The sequence below is a fragment of the Monodelphis domestica genome, chromosome 1 (assembly GCF_027887165.1).
Source record: "Monodelphis domestica isolate mMonDom1 chromosome 1, mMonDom1.pri, whole genome shotgun sequence".
Taxonomy (NCBI): domain Eukaryota; kingdom Metazoa; phylum Chordata; class Mammalia; order Didelphimorphia; family Didelphidae; genus Monodelphis; species Monodelphis domestica.
Genome location: NC_077227.1, coordinates 477774360 through 477790937, shown reverse-complemented (window position 1 = coordinate 477790937; position 16578 = coordinate 477774360). Strand labels below are relative to the sequence as shown.

At 39.1% G+C, this 16578-nt stretch overlaps 1 protein-coding gene across 11 annotated transcripts in view; it reads right to left on the bottom strand.

Moving 5' to 3' along the window:
- Positions 1–16578, bottom strand: part of EXD3 (exonuclease 3'-5' domain containing 3) — a 490105-nt gene that overhangs the window by 189297 nt on the left and 284230 nt on the right. For all 11 annotated transcript variants that reach the window (XM_056812745.1, XM_056812746.1, XM_056812748.1 and 8 more), the window contains 4 exons: positions 13247–13413; positions 8788–8932; positions 6320–6530; positions 5394–5503 (listed from right to left, as the gene is read on the bottom strand). In XM_056812745.1, the coding sequence (XP_056668723.1) occupies positions 5394–5503; positions 6320–6530; positions 8788–8932; positions 13247–13413 (633 nt within the window). The remainder of the gene's footprint in view (positions 1–5393; positions 5504–6319; positions 6531–8787; positions 8933–13246; positions 13414–16578) is intronic.

Genomic DNA, 16578 nt, shown 5'->3' with positions numbered 1-16578 from the left:
ACAAGGACGATAAGGATAAAACATTGATGACCACACACCACCATATTAGGAAAATAACTATGTTTTGCTATTTTTAGGTAATGAATAATATCAATGAAACAATGATACCCAAGATATCATTTTTTACCTATAGGTTAAAGAAATGAATTTAACATGACCAAGTTAATCAAAAATAAAGCTTTGAAACATGAAAAGTCCATTTTCATGGCTTCCTCTGCATCCCACAATCTTCAGAAGCCCTTTCCCTTCTACAAGCCTAGGGCTCTCCTACTGGTTGCCTATTGCTCACAATAAAGATGAGGATTTTTCAATAGCTTCTTCCCTCTAGGTGGGAATTTGCACTTTTAAAAAAGAATTCTGGAGATGGCAATGCTTGATCCAAAGTAGTGAGTCTTTATTGGTGGAATTTCAGGTTTCCCTGGGCAGAAATTTTTGGGTAATGAAACCTTTCCAGTACAACCTTCCAAATATAACATCAGGGTAAGTGCCTGATCTGGGGATAGCCACTTATACAGTCAATGGATAACATATCCTGTTTTTTTTTTTCTTTCTTTAATTAAAATTTTTCCCCAATTACATGTAATAACAATTTCCACAAAGGTTTTCCCAAGTTATATGATCAAACTTGTCTCCCTTCCTCCTTTCCCTTCTCCCTCCTGGTCCTGGTTTTATTTTTATTGCTGTTTAGATCTCAAGTTTTAAAAAAAAGGACAAGAGTGAAAGATGTTAAAAGTTTCAATAACAAAAAAATCTCAGAGAAGCTATGACATTTTGAAAATACAACTTGCTAAGAGAGAGAGAAAATGCCTCCATTAAAAATTTATATATTGATTAGGGGTGGTTCTTGTAAGAGTACAACTAGAATCTTTAAGTCTTGACCAAGACCCTCTTTTAAGTTCCCTTTATTATCTAATGGAAAAGTGATTTCTCTTCTTTAGATTCATATCAGATTTAGTGTTTGTAGTGTATACTTCCCCTTTCTCCCATAGATGCAGTTCCCTTTTAAAGCAGAAGTTCCTTTCTCTGAGATGTAGGAAAAGATGAGACGATAATCTCTATGGTGTCTTCTAGTTTTGATAGTTTTATGTTTTATGGATATTTCTACTTCTGGCAGAAAATGGGAATGTTCCAAGCTATCTCTTTCCTTAGATTTCTCAGTCATATATTTTGGAAGACAACTATCTCCATTGTGCAGAAGCTGTTTTATATAAAAATGCTCCATTCATGAAATCTGAACATTTTGTTTTCAAAATTAACCCTATAGTTGCTATCTTTTTATGGTGCTTTCCCAACAAATTCTAATTCTTCTTTGGGAGGTGGGGAGATTATGTTCTTCAACAGATTGTCTTAAATTTGTTCTCATTCATTATTTAGTATTTTAGAGGAAAGTAAAGGCAATTTCCCAAAAAGCTTAAACATTTGGGGGGACATTTTGACATAAACCACATATTAGTTTAGTAAAGAAATCATGAACATGCAAATACAGGAAAATATTGTTTACTTGGAATTCATTTCAATTGAACAAGCATGTGTTAAAGGCCTACAAGGGGGTAAGGCATTATGCAAGGTGAATGCAGAGATATATAACTTAGATAAACATTAAATGACTCAACCAATTAGAACCTTCAATTAGCCAGAACTCTTCCCCTAGACCAGTGGTTCTCAACCTTTCTAATGCCGTGACCCCACAATACAGTTCCTCATGTTGCAGTGACCCCAAACCAAAAAATTATTTTGGTGGCTACTTCAAAACTGTAATTTTGCTTCAGTTATGATTCGGAATGTAAATACTTGATATGCATTATGTATTCTCATTGCTACAAATTGAGAGGTTGAGAACTGCTGCCCTAGACACTAAACTTTCAGAGAAAAGCCAGAAGTCTTGACAAGACAAACTCACATATAGAGGATTTACTGGGAGGAAAAATAACTTCTAGGCCATATCCTGGGGTTAGTACACATTTCAACACAACCCTCTACATCTTTTCTAGTTATACTATAGTACCAGGTGGATAGAGTACTAGGCCTGGAGTCAGGAAGATCTGAATTCAAATCTGACCTCTGATATGTACCCTATGTAAGTCACTTAATGCTGTTTTCCTCAGTTTCCTCTTATGTAAAATGAGGTTAATAATAGCATTAACCTGTCAGGGTTGTTGGGAGGAATAAATGAGATAAGTTGTAAAGGACTTAGCAAAGTGTCTGGCCCACAGTATGTGCTATATAATGTTAGCTATCATTAGTATTATTACTATAAAGCCACTAATCATAAATTATAAAGAATTTTATTTGCAATACATTATACTTAAAAAAGAAAGTGTACTTGCTAAAGAAAGGTTTTTTAAAAAAGTCTTCCTAGTTAACTCTTATATAAGCAGAAAAATCAATTATAATTTTCATTCTTTAAGTATTCTGATTAATGGAAGTTTTGATATTTAGTATAGAGATTTTCTAAAATTATCCTTAAACACTAAGTTACTATTTTTATGTATGTGTGTTTACTGTAAATTTTAAAATGCCACTACAGTTCTATCTATGTAAGTCAATTCATAATTATCTGAAATTTGCACATGGCTTATATTTAAAAACATTCCTAATTATTGTAGAGTAATAATTCTACTTGGGATCATAGGACTCGAGTTCAAATTCTAGCCTTTGCACTTCTTATCTGTCAGACCTTGAGGGACAAGTCATTTAACTTCCCTGTACCTTTGGAGTGGAGACCTAAGTTTCCTTCCAACTTTGAATCCTGTAATTCCATATTTTATGATCCCTTTCAGCTAGTACAGTTGATAGAATATTGGATTTAGAGTTTGGAGATCTGGATGTTGTAAGGATAATTTATGGACCAAGAATAGCTTTACTTCAAGGGATGATGATAAGGAGCTAGTTGAGAAGGAGGAAGGTGATGAATGGTAGGAGCCTTGATGAGGTGACTCCTACTCTCTCTCTTACACTCCTCCTGGGCTGTGCTGACAGTGGGTATTACTCAAGAAATTGGGGATCTCCCATTATAAGAGGGTGATGGAGAGATGAAGGAAAGTATTCCCTACCTGGTGATGTAAGGGGTACCATCAAATTCCCTTTCACGAAACAACCCAAAGAACAAGCCTCCCTGAGGCTTCTGACTCAGTGGGGGAGGGGTCTTGATTTGCACTCTGTTATGGCTGATCTGTAGCCTAGATGAGTTGCTTTCCTCTAGCTCCTTGAATAAGCCACTTAAATATATCTGACTGCAAGTTATATCATTTAATTGACAGTGAATATGAGGAAAGATGTGGAGTTGGGTTGTGGAAGTCGGAGTCCCTGATTTCTAATCCCAGAGGTTTTTGGCTCTGGCAGCTGTCAAGCAAACCAGAGTTTCACCTCCGCTTTCCACTAACTCTCACTCTTAATATAATAGTGGAAAGGTCAGGGAATAAACAGAGCAGGTGCAGTAGGCTTGGTAAGAGAGGGCCTTGTTCTCTCGCCAAGAGTCCAAGACCCACACAGGTTTGAAGAGACTCGATACTCTTGATAGATGTTGTTTATGATACCCAAATGTTGAAATACTCTTCAGGAGAAACCCTTGGAGCTGAACACTTGGGAGACTTTGATCAGGCTCTTGGCAGATCCCTGATAAGATGAGATTCTATCGCCCACCTTGAGATCTCAATACCAAAAAGGCCCTAAGTTTCACCCAGAGCTCCCCCAGGTTCCATTCCTCACTCCCATGATTTTTTGTTACCAACCATCATTTGCTGTCCACCATCCTTTTTCCAATGTTCCAATGTTTCCTTTGCAACCTACCTTTACAATGTGAATTATGCATCGGACACTTAATAGGTCTAAGGCCATGGTCAAGTCACTTAACCTCCAAAAATCAAGGTCTGCATTTGTAAAATAGAGAGACTACTTGTATGACCAATCTGACAGTGATGTAAGGAAAGCACTTTACAGTCCTTAAAAGGTTATATAAATGTGAGTTGTTTTGTGACAATGATTGTGGTTGTTGTATTCCCTGCTCTGGTGGTCTCCATTCTGATTCTATCTCATTTATAGTACTGTACTACTCATAACCAAACCAAAAAACATTCCCCAGAGTCAACTGAATCATTATGCTTTACCCATTCTGTGGATTGGCCCAGACCTTTAAATCATGCATGCACAAGGCAAAGATATCATCCAATGACTGAATTGGGAAGAGGCCCTTGAGGGTAGAATAATAATATTAAATGGTCACTCACATTTATATAGAACTTGTTTAAGCCTGCTATAGTGGAAAGGATGCTGGACTTGGAATCATGACATTTAGTCTTGAATCCCATTTCCAACACTTAATAGTTGTGTAACCATGGATAAGTCACTTAGGCTCTTTAAGATTCAAGTGTTCTCATCTGTAAAATGGAGATTCAATTCAATTCAATTAATTGAAAAACATTTATTGAACACTTTCTCTGTGTCAGACACTGTGTTAGGCATTCAGGATACAAAGATGAAAATGAAAATAACCTCTGTTCTCAAGGAGCTTCAAGCCAAAATATAGACCAATGAAAGACAAAATAATTTCAGTTATAGGACCTGAGGAAACTGAAAGAGGTCTCTCACAGGAGATGGCACTTGGGAGAAAGCTGGAGTGGAGCTAGGGGTTTCAAAAGGCAGAGCTGAAAAGGGAAAACTGCCCCATAGCTTTGGGAAGGCAGGATATGGAAAACAGCCAATAGGCTAGTCTTCCTGGAATATGGAGGGCATGGGGGGGGGGGTACTATATGATTGGCTGAGAGGGAGAGTTTGGAGCCAGACTGTAAAAGACTTCAAATGTCACACAGAGGAATTTGAAGCTTCTTGATCAGAGAAGTAGCAAATTCCTAATGCCTATAACCAGCTACTTCTCAGGGTTCTTGTGATGCAATGATACGTCAAACAGTTTTGCAAACTTAATGAGCTAAGTTAATGTCAATGTTAAGGTTTACAAAGTACTTTCCCCATAATAACTCTGTAAAGTTGGTAGCACAACAGTGGATTGAGAGTCAGGCCCAGGATGGAGGTCCTGGATTCAAATCTGGCCTCAGATACTTCCTAGCTGTGTGACCCTGGGCAAGTCACTTAACCCCCGTTGACTAGCCCTTCCCACTCTTCTGCCTTGGAACCAATACATAGTATTGATTCTAAGATGGAAGGTATGGGTAAAAAAAAAAAGTTGGTAGCACAAATAACATTTCCTCATTTTGAGAAATTTGAGGCTCAGGGAGTGAAAGTAACTTATCTATGATTATACAATTAAGAAGTTTTGAGGCAGGATTTGAATTGAGATCTCCTGATCCCGAGTCCATTATATGACAAATCCTGACAAAAATCACCTCACATAAGAAAGAACATCTGTTCACCAGTGAGGAATGAACCTCCTTCCTCACCTGTTTGTCTACCTGTAGCAGGTCCAGGATTCCTTGTGCCTGCTTTTCCATCTCTCTAAGGGCTGGGTATGTAGTTGATAAGCTGCACAGATCTCCAGACATTCCATAGCCTTAAAAAAAATTTCTAACATTATAAACAGGAAACACTGGCATGTGTTTTATGAGATCTATTGTCTTCTTTCCCACTAAGCTCCGTGTTCAGGTAGAGATGGAAAAATCATACCTGTGGCTAAATATGAGAATACTTGACCTCTCTTTCCAACTGTATATCAGTTCTTTAGTCCCAAAGAAGAAAAGGGAAATCACAGGAAATAGTACCTTTATATATAGAAAAGTTAGGACGGTCTAGGACCTAGGGAAGGCCACATAATGGTCAAAGTAACTGAAGCTCTCCAGTGCCACAGAAAAGTTAAAAAGTAGCCTGAGGATCTATTGCCTCTTGGCTGGCCAACCTGGCCAGAAAATCTCATTACAATGATGGTCTCAAGGAATCAGAAAACAGAGGAGAAAACAGTTCTCAGTTCCCCCTACAACCCCCCTTACAATAAGGTAAACTGTGGAGGCCCTGCTGATTTAGGGAATTTTCTAATAGTTTCAACAGATGTGAATCAGCCAAGGGGCCACTTCCACAGTTAACAGCCTTGCAAAAACAGATTTTCTTCAGTAAACGAATAGCCAGTCTCGAGGACATGCTAGACTATACTTATCTATTTGTTTTTCCTTTATAGCCAGGAAAAGATATTCTTACAGTATCTACCCAACCAAAAGGGTACAAGCCTAGGAATCAGGAGTAGGTGGATAGGGAAGACAAGAAAGGTAAAAGATTATACCTGGGCATTAAGTTAAGCTAGAGAGTTTTCAGGAAATAAAGGGGGGAAACACTAACATAAAGCTAGACAGAGTGCAATCCCTAGGGCTATTATCACCTAGTTTTGTAATAGATGGTTCTGAAAAGAGGCTCCAGATGAAATGACAAAGCTCCTTCTCCTTCTCTTCCTTGTCCAGTTTTGAAAACTGCAATAGGTCCAGCAGGTACACGTGTTCCTTAGTAGCAATCTGTAGCACAGACACCCGAGGTCTCCCCACCAGTCCAAAGGAGGGCCTCCACTCCATGTCGATGCCGACTACCTGGCCAGGCTGCAAGCCCAGAGACAAAACAGAGTCTGAAGAGAACAGTCAGAAATAAAAGGAAATTCCTACCCAGGGTTCCATGGAGCCAGCTAGGCACTTATCAACTGACTTCCCACTAATGATATCTACAAAGCTTTTCCTCTAAATAGCCCATGGCATTGTATATGAAAAGAATGCAAACTCTGGAAGGTTCTACCATGCTAGAAAGGCATTGAGAATGGCTCCAAGGATGGACTGTGTTGGCTTTCCAAGGGCTGGCCTATTTAGGTGTAGTCATTAGACTATCTCCATGGGCTATTCAACAGATGAAATAGAAAAGGACAAAATGGCCCTGATTCCTATGCAGTTTCCTTTGTTTCTGCAGGGACAGCAGCTGAGTTAGGGGAAAAGGGAAGGAGAGAATGAAGATCCAGACTATTTGGAACATTGACAACAGGGCATATGTTGGAACAGTAAAAGGAATGATTTCATTGGTGTGGTTCTCTTTCCACTGATACAAGTTATGACCCTTCTATACCTTAATAAATTGTGTGAGTTTGTGAGTGGTTGAGGTGAAAACATTTACCACCCAATTATTAACTTGGTGAATGGCTGTGAATTTCACTAGGCAAGTACTTGGACAATGGTCAGGCAGTTTACTGCCAGGGTCCTCCTCAAAGTGCTTCCAGCACATTCCAGACATTAGGACTAGTCAGAGATTATATACTTTGCTGGTACAACCTTCAAGAACTCAGTCACCCCCATGTCATGATGAAGCATCAGTCAGGCCTTAAATGAATTCCATCATTACACAAAAACTTTAAACTGGAAGCCAGGAGGGTCAGGTAAGGACAAAAGGGTCCTCTAGCTGATGTGGGAAGGGGGCAGTATTAGGAAAAGCCAACAAGAGCAACATTAGATTTTGAGGTAAAGCCAAGGCCACACCTCTGAACAAGGGAGACTCCTCTATATCTCAGTGGGGCTTATTACCTAGGTCACATCTCCACAAGCTGAACTCGGTGGAGCCAACAGAAATAACTTCTACCAGATAGGTAGGCCTAACTACCACAATAGGCACCAAGTACTGAATTAGGTGAGAAGGAGTCTGAAGAGGTTTGTACCAGTTTATACTAGGATTACCACAACAATGGCAGCTATGATATAGTTTCCTCTTTTGTTTTAGTAACATCTCCTTTGGAAACTCCACTACAGCATCTACCAGTATTTACTTTTAAATTAAAGGGAATTAAAGTTAATGGCACTTTGAGAATAACTCTGAGATAATTAGTGAGATACACCCTAGAGATAACTGGCGACACCCTGGGGAAACTAATCACCAAAATATCACTCCACACAAATGGGAACACTAAGTGCTAAGAGGAAAAACATCTCCCTGGAACAAAGTGCTGTTCAAGACTTTGTTAATGCAGAACAGAGAAGAGGGAACTTAGTTAAAATGTAAATGTATTCTGATGAACAAATTTGTATTAAAAAACCTCAAAAATCAACTCCATAAAGGTTTCTGTTTTTGTTTTCTGTTCCCAGATATTTTCTGTTGGTACTGTGGCACAGAATGGGCACCACTTAGGTCAGAGGTTCTTAATCTAGGGTCTGTGAACTCTCTTCTTTCGGAAGATTCTGATATTTCAATCTATAATAACCCTATGTATTTTGATTATTCTGAGAAGGGGCTCTGACTCCTCAGCATACTACCAAAGGGATGCCTGGATCTGCACAAAAACAGGATCTGCCTTGGAGCAGAGTGTTTTGTGCTACAGACTCCATAAAGAGTCTGGCAAAGTTAAAATACCTTTACCTTAGGGCATTTGCAATTGGAAACATCCACTATAAAGCTAACAAAAAGCAAACTGCAGTTGTAGGTGAGAATTAATTTCTGTGTTCAGAGATTTTCTTTATAGCTTGAAAAAATATGTTTGAGGAATGATGCCACTCCTTTTCCCGGAATCCTGCATGGAACATGCCCCATAGATAAATACAGCAAGGACTTCTTTCATTATAGAGCCAACAAGGATCTATCTCATCCAAGAAATGTCTTGTTGAAGCCCCTGTCCAGTTCTGCCAGTCATAGAAAGGTGATTTCTATAACTCTATCAGGTTATGAGTTTGAAAGTATATGCATTCATCAATTTCCTTTCTTTCTGGATCCTTAGTATTTAGGCAAGAGAGAAATGATAGTAAAAATATAAGATCTTAGCATGCACTTGGCTCCCATACTACTCAAGTGTCTAGGGAGAGCTTTGCTATGATATGCAGAATGGCTTACCTGGAGGATCACATCCCTGCACTTGTCCACTTCTTCCCAAGTATGCAGGAAGTGAATTCTTTCTCTGGCTATGGGTAGCTGATAATAATAATCATTCTTTTTGTCCATTTTAGAATCATAGGTACTTTCCTTAGTCTCTTCTACCCTGTAACATAAAGAAAATAAAATACCAAATTGAGCAACACTTGTCCTTTGGTGAATATGACTTACCTATAGCAACTATGGTTTTAGGGTTAGAGAATCATCTCATTCGCTATTCCATCAGCATTTCCACACTCTTCTTGCAGCTCTCTCCTGATCTATTTCTTCTTATTAAATGTCAGCAAATAAGATTTAAGGTTAAGAGGAACTGTATGGTTCGATGGCTTCTCTGGCCAGTCATGTGAAGGCTGACAAAGTCTTTTTTTTTTTTAAATCCTTACCTTCTTGGAGTCAATACTGTGTATTGGCTACAAGGCAGAAGAGTGGTAAGGGCTAGGCAATGGGGGTCAAGTGACTTGCCCAGGGTCACACAGCTGGGAAGTGTCTGAGGCCAGATTTGAACCTAGGACCTCCCATCTCTAGGCCTGGCTCTCAATCCACTGAGCTACCCAGCTGCCCCCCTGACAAAGTCTTAAAGGCAAATGAGACCATGGAGAACAGAACTCAGTTAGTGAGGAGTTATAGACCTAGACCCAGATCCAGTCACATGAGGATAAGGTGCCGGAGAAAAGAGTGAGAGTAAGAAAAAAGAGGTGGATCAGAGATGGTGGGGCCTGGATGAAAACAAGTAGATTGGCAAGTCATAAAATATGCCTGGGGGGGCGGGGCTAGGTTGGCTAGTAAAGCAGCAGAGAATATTATTCAAAAAAAGGATTTACAAGTTGTGTTTTTTCAAATATATCCTCTCTCTCTACAACAGAGAGTCTAGTGAGAGCTTAGAAGGAAGGCACATGAGTTGCCTAAGTTAATGATAGTGTAAAACTCTTCATTAAGATGTAAAATTTTACATCTTCTGCTCTCCAGGGTCTTCCCAGTGTCGGATGGCATGGGGTGATGACCCCTTCACTGAGGAACACTGGCCTTGGAGTTGGAGGGCTGGATCTAAGTCTTGGCTTTCTCCACTTCCAAGCTGTGAGACTTTGGATAAGTCACTTAAACTCTCTGTAAAATAATGATACTACTAGTTGCACTGCCTCTCTCAGGGCTGTGGTGCAAAAAGCACTTTGTAAACTGTAAAGCACAATGGACATTGAGCTATGATTACTGTTAGAAGTCACCAAGGTAATTCTGATTCCCTAAACACTGAGGGAGAGACATTTGGTAGGAGCCCTAAACCTAAAAAAGAGATTATATTAAGTACCCCAATTATCTAGAAGGCCATTATTGCATTTTAGATGTGGCTTGACCTGGAAATACTGCATTGAACTAGTGTGGATCCTTTGAAATGAGATGTTCGTTAGTTTTTAAACAGTGAGTGCTGAGAGCCTAAGGAAAGAGCCCCCAAATTTCTATATGCTTATGAATTCAACCTCTTTTCATTAGAGAAGCCCAAGCTCTCCACTGGCCAAATCTGATATAAGGCCTTCCTTTTAAAAACAGGAGCCCTTTAACTTAGTGTCTTCTTGGCTATCAGATCTGGTTAGTAGGGATCTTCAGGTTCAGGACGGTCAGAGATCACTTTTGAATTTGGAGCCATAGCTCAGGGCTTATTTGAAAGTAGAAGCTGGATGACTAGTAGGCAGTTGGCAGTATTTTATGCTATGAGTAAGCCTTTTTAATTCTGCAATTTTTTAAATGATGACTTTAAGCACGTGAATTATTTCTTATACATACTGAAAAACCAGTTTTGCTGCTTTTTTATTGATATATTTTTATGTACCTTATTAACCATTTCCAAATAACCTTAAAAATGAATTCATTATTTGTTTATTTATTGTCAGAGTCCTTCAGTCTTAGAATAAATACTAAGTTTCAGTTCCAAGGCAGAAGAGTAGTAAGGATTAGGCGATTGGGATTAAGTAGCTTGCCCAGGGTCACACAGCTAGGAAGTGTCTGAGGCCACATGCTTTGCAGATATAAAATTTGCCAATTTTTATTTGCCAAAATTTATTCATTTTTACTTCTACAATGTGAACTCAGGACCCCCCAATACCTAGCTCTGGCTGTCTATCCACTAAGCCAACTAGCTGTCCTAATTTATTACTTATTTTTAATATTCATTTAAAATTTTGAGTTCCCTCCATCTAGTCTCTTCTTCTCTTATTCAGAAGGGAAGCAATATATTGATTACACCTGTGAAATCATGCAAAACAATTTCCATATTAGTCATGTTACAAAAAAGGCAAGAAAAATAAAGAAAGTAAAAAAATATACTTCTATCTGCACCTAGAGGTCATCTGTTCTCTCTCTAGAGGTGAATAGCATTTTTCACAATGTGTCTTTATAAATTGGGTTAGATCTTTTTATTGATCATAGTAGCTAAGTCTTTCACAGTTGATTATCATTACAATACTGTTGTTATAACATATAATGTTCTCCTGGTTCTGCTCATTTCACTTTGCATCAGTTCATATAAGCCTTCCTAGTTTTTTCTGAAACCATCTTCCTAATAATTTCTTATAGCACTATTCTTTTTTTTAACCCTTCTATCTTAGAATAAATACTATATATTGGTTCCTAGGCAGAAGAGTGGTAAGGGCTAGGCAATGGGGATTAAGTGACTTATCTAGGGTCACTTGGCTAGGAAGTATCTGAGGCCAGATTTGAAACCAGGACCTCCTGTTTCTAGGGCTGATTCTCAATCCACTGAACCACCTAGATGCCTTCTAGTACTACTCTTGATGCATGGAACTGTTATTGGTTAGTTCATCCAAGTACTTTCATCTCTCCCTGATGGCCCACCCTTACTGTTTCCCTGCCAAGTTCGCTGACCAAACTAGATCCACTCCTCTTCAGTTTTTTGTTCCATTCCACATTCTCCCAACATGTACAACTACTCTACTTGCTAACACAACTCTTCTCACCTTACTTTCCAAATAGATATCCTAGTTTCTACATTCAGATACACAGTCATTTGAATGTTTCCAAAATTCTCCCCTAACACCTACCTCTGTAGGTACCTCTGTTGTACCATCTTACAAAAAACTCTCCCACTGTCCAGAATGCTGTTGCTAAACAGTTAAACATTTTATTTTTTTCTAGTTCTAATCACACCAAAACTTTACAGGCTCTAAGAACAAGGAAAAAAAGAATCAAAAGGAAAGGCATAATATATTTAACCTCCTTAGTTCCAAGAACAAGAAGACTGCTAATCTTAGGGGCCTAAGCTATTCTATTTAAAATGTTTTACCTCTTTTCACAGTTTGGTGCACAAAGACAGCAAAAGTGGCATCTAGGATGCTTAGAGAGCCTAAGCAAATTTCTGATGCCCTGGGAGAATCCTTCACAAAGTTAAGTGAGATATTCTATCTATCTAAAGAAGCCAAAGCCTATTGTGGAAATAGATGCTTCAGTGAACTGAAAAGATTTAACTTGACAAAAGTATGAGAGAATGGCTAACATAACAGCAAAGGAAAGTAATGAATGCTGGAGGGGATGTGGCAAAGTAGGGACATTAATTCATTGCTGGTGGAGCTGTGAACTGATCCAACCATTCTGGAGGGCAATTTGGAACTATGCCCAAAGGGCAATAAAAGAATATCTACCCTTTGACCCAGCCATAGCACTGCTGGGTCTATACCCCAAAGAGATGATGGACACAAAAACTTGTACAAAAATATTCATAGCTGCGCTCTTTGTGGTGGCCCAAAACTGGAAGACAAGGGGATGCCCATCAATTGGGGAATGGCTGAACAAACTGTGGTATATGTTGGTGATGGAATACTATTGTGCTAAAAGGAATAATAAAGTGGAGGAGTTCCATGGAGACTGGAACAACCTCCAGGAAGTGATGCAGAGCGAGAGGAGCAGAACCAGGAGAACATTGTACACAGAGACTAATACACTGTGGTATAATCGAATGTAATGGACTTCTCCATTAGTGGCGGTGTAATGTCCCTGAACAACTTGCAGGGATCCAGGAGAAAAAAACACCATTCATAAGTAAAGGATAAACTATGGGAGTGGAAACACCGAGAAAAAACAACTGCCTGAATACAGAGGTTGAGGGGACATGACAGAGGATAGACTCTAAATGAACACTCTAATGCAAATACTATCAACAAAGCAATGGGTTCAAATCAAGAAAACATCTAATGCCCAGTGGACTTACGCGTCGGCTATGGGGGGTGGGGGGGGGGAGGAAAAGAAAATGATCTATGTCTTTAACGAATAATGCTTGGAAATGATCAAATAAAATATATTAAAAAAAAAGTATGAGAGAAGCAGTGGGCTTCTGAGGAATTCAAGATCTAATGCTTACTTTCAGGACCGTCTTGTGTTTGCACAAGATAAAGGCAGAGTGAGATAAGAGCCTCACCTCTCCTGGTGTTGGAGTTCATGCATCTTCTCAGTGACTTTGGCAGGCAAAGATTCATTGGGAAGGTGATAGTACAGAGCCCACTGGGCAGCTGTGGTAGCATCACAGTAAGTGATCAGCAGCTGGATCAGTTGTTTCTGAAGCCATAAGTTCTCCCCTACCATGTTCTGAAAAAGAAAAGGAGTAGGAAGCATTCTGGAATTCAAGAAGATGGAGTTTAACAAGCTTGGTGAGTTTTTTAAAATTAAAAGGGGAGGTTGTAAAGGAGGAACTTTTATGAAATTCTTTTTGTTGTTATATACAGCAACATTGAAGCAGACCTTTCCATTCTGCAGCTGGCTAAAAAGATAAGTTACCTCCCTATCTCAGCTCCAAATGGATAACTGTTACACCAGGGTTATTATTTCCTATGTCAGACCAAAGGCCACGGCCCTGGGATGGCATCTATAGCAGGTACTCCTTCAGCTTGGAATTTAACCTGGTACCATGCTCTGTTAGGCTAGGGACAGACAATCTAAAGTAGTAACTTATACACACTATGACCAAGGAGGCTTATTTAGGCTAAAAGGCAGCATTTCCTCCTGCATGTATACAGTCAACCCAGGAGAAATAACCAGGTGAATATCAGTCAATGGAACAAGTGGCATTTGTACCTAAAAGACTAGATCTTACTCTGGTTCCTTTTAACCCAGCCTAATCAGACTCTCAGAAAACTCACCAAGCATAGAGCATTGATAGTATCTACTTGTAATCCCAGCATTTGAGAGAAGAGCACTAAAGCTGTGATCAGTTTAGTAGCAGATGTTTAGGTATAACATGTTTGTCCTCTGTTTTCTGTTTGTTTTTTTTTTCTCCTGACAGTTATAGAAATCACTTGCACTTTTCTTTATTTCTTAAGGAAAAAAATCCAGTTTGCTTGCCAGGAATTATTGAGCATTAGGTTTACAAAGCTTGTTGTTGAATGTTAAAAACTTGTCCAAAGGAGTTTGGCAAAATAGAAGCTGCTTGGTCCCTGTTCTGCCTTCTCAGTCATAAGGATTATTAAGACTTTGTAGCTTGGATGCTTGTGGTAAGTCCAGAACAGGGCAGCATCCCTCTCCTACCTCTCTGTGGAGATGCAATTGAAGGTCAAATCAGACTTGATGTAGGGCAGGTATCCCTCATGCTGCAGCAAGTTCAAAGGAGTCTTTGAGTTGGGGAGGTGACAAATAGGACAGGATTTCTGGTCTGGAAAGATCCCCAGGAGAGGCACTTTGCCCCCCTACCCCCACCCCCAGGAATTGCAGTGAAGTAGAACAGTGCTCTCCTTTAGCATTTCCAAACTAGCACAAACTGTCTAGTTTCCCTGGGGCACTTTTTTCCTGTATCCTGTCAGACCCCTTATTGTATTGATTCTTTTCCCTTTGTGTTGACCATACCATAATTATTATTTTTTTTAGCAATTGAGAAGGCACTTTTATTTCAACTCAATCATGATTTTAAACATAAAAATTATAGATTGTTAAAACTACTTTTTGTGTATTTTTAACCACTCAATGTAGCATTGTATATTTTATTCTTGTGAGACTCTTGTACAAGGTGTGCCGATTCACAATATTTCCGAGATGCTGGGCCTTTGGATGTGTACGGTAACCAACCTAATACTAATGTTCAAAGTAAAAGAAGTAGCCATAAAAAAAAAGATAAGTTACCAAACAGGATGTCAAAGGTGCACTATGAGCCCTATCTGAAAACTAGAGGCTCTCTAATAAGTATCATGACATTAGACTGTCTCATGGTTTGGAACAGATGCTCACATGGCCAGAATCCTAACACCTATTTTGCATTTATGAAGTCTCCGAGTGCTTCCACTGGAAGTGCACAAGGACAATATGGAATATGAGTTCAACCTTACAAGGTCCACAGCAAGAAAAGTCCCATTGACGACGGCATATCTTGGCTTTTCAGCTTTTCAGCTTTTCTCCAAAATTCTGTTAAGCCCTGAATGAGTCACTGCCACATTCACAAATAGAACATATGTTTTATAAGTTATTTATGTAGACAGAAATTGGGATTAAATAATACATAGGGATGGTACTTGACATATGCAGGTTTCCAATGACATCCTTCATATGCTTCTCCTTAATCTTCCTGATAGTACCAGGGAACTGAAATCATTGTTAGTATCTTCTCATATAATGGGTCATAAAACCAATCTCCTTTGTCCTCCCTTCTTCCTTTCTTTGACTTTCCCACTGCCTTGGTCTTCACTGGTCATGAGATCCTAAGCCTACCCATTCTTATCAAGCAATATATAATCTCTCTCTCTCTCTCTCTCTCTCTCTCTCTCTCTCTCTCTCTCTCTCTCTCTCTCTCTCTCTCTCTCTGTCTCTCTCTCTCAAATTCTTACCTTCCATTTTGGAATCAATACTGTGTATTGGCTCCAAGTCAGAAGAGTGGTGAGGGCTAGGCAATGGGGGTTAAGTGACTTGCCCAGGGTCACACAGCTGGGAAGTGTCTGAGGACAGATTTGAACCTAGGACCTCACATCTCTAGGCTTGGCTCTCAATCATTAAGCGTATCTTTGTAAAGAATGCTGTGCCAAGGGTTAGGCAATCCAATTATCCAGATTGGGAAGAGTTTGATTTGGAGGAATTGAGGAGGCCACATATTTAACTAAAGACAAAAATGATTAAAGAGATTCCATTGTAGAAGATTTAAAAAGGAAACTGAGGGAAGCTGAATTAAGGCACAGGAAAGTGAGATTAAAGAGGTAAAGGCAGTAGCTGCTTTGAAATCTGTGCAGCCAAGATATAATAATAATAACTATAGGCCTAGTGAAAGAAGATCAGGTCCTAGGTGCTGTTTCCTTTGTGACAGGAATAGACACCTATTTAGAGATTACAAATTCAGAAACCAAGTCAGAAGGCAAAGGTATAGGAATGGTGGTTTTAATATGCAATACAACAATAACTGGAGTAACAATCATTATAATAATTATAATAACAACCAATGGAATAATAATAATAATCAAAACAAATATGTAAATCAATGTCAAAATGCCTTCTGCCAGGGCCAACAAACACCAAAAAACTAGCTACAATGAACTCATGGGTAAATTCTGGAGCTACACCAAAGTACAGCCAGGTAGTAAAAGGTGATTAGAACAAGGGTGCCTGTCCATTATGAAGTTATACCCTAGCTACATATGAAAATGATTCAAGAAATGATTGTGGTTTAAATGAAAATGAGTTGAGGATAAATAAAATTGAATGTAACAAAAATAAGGTAGATGGTGATGTGTAAAAAATGGAGATTTGAACCTAGGACTCCAACCCCCAGAAGTCCTTGCT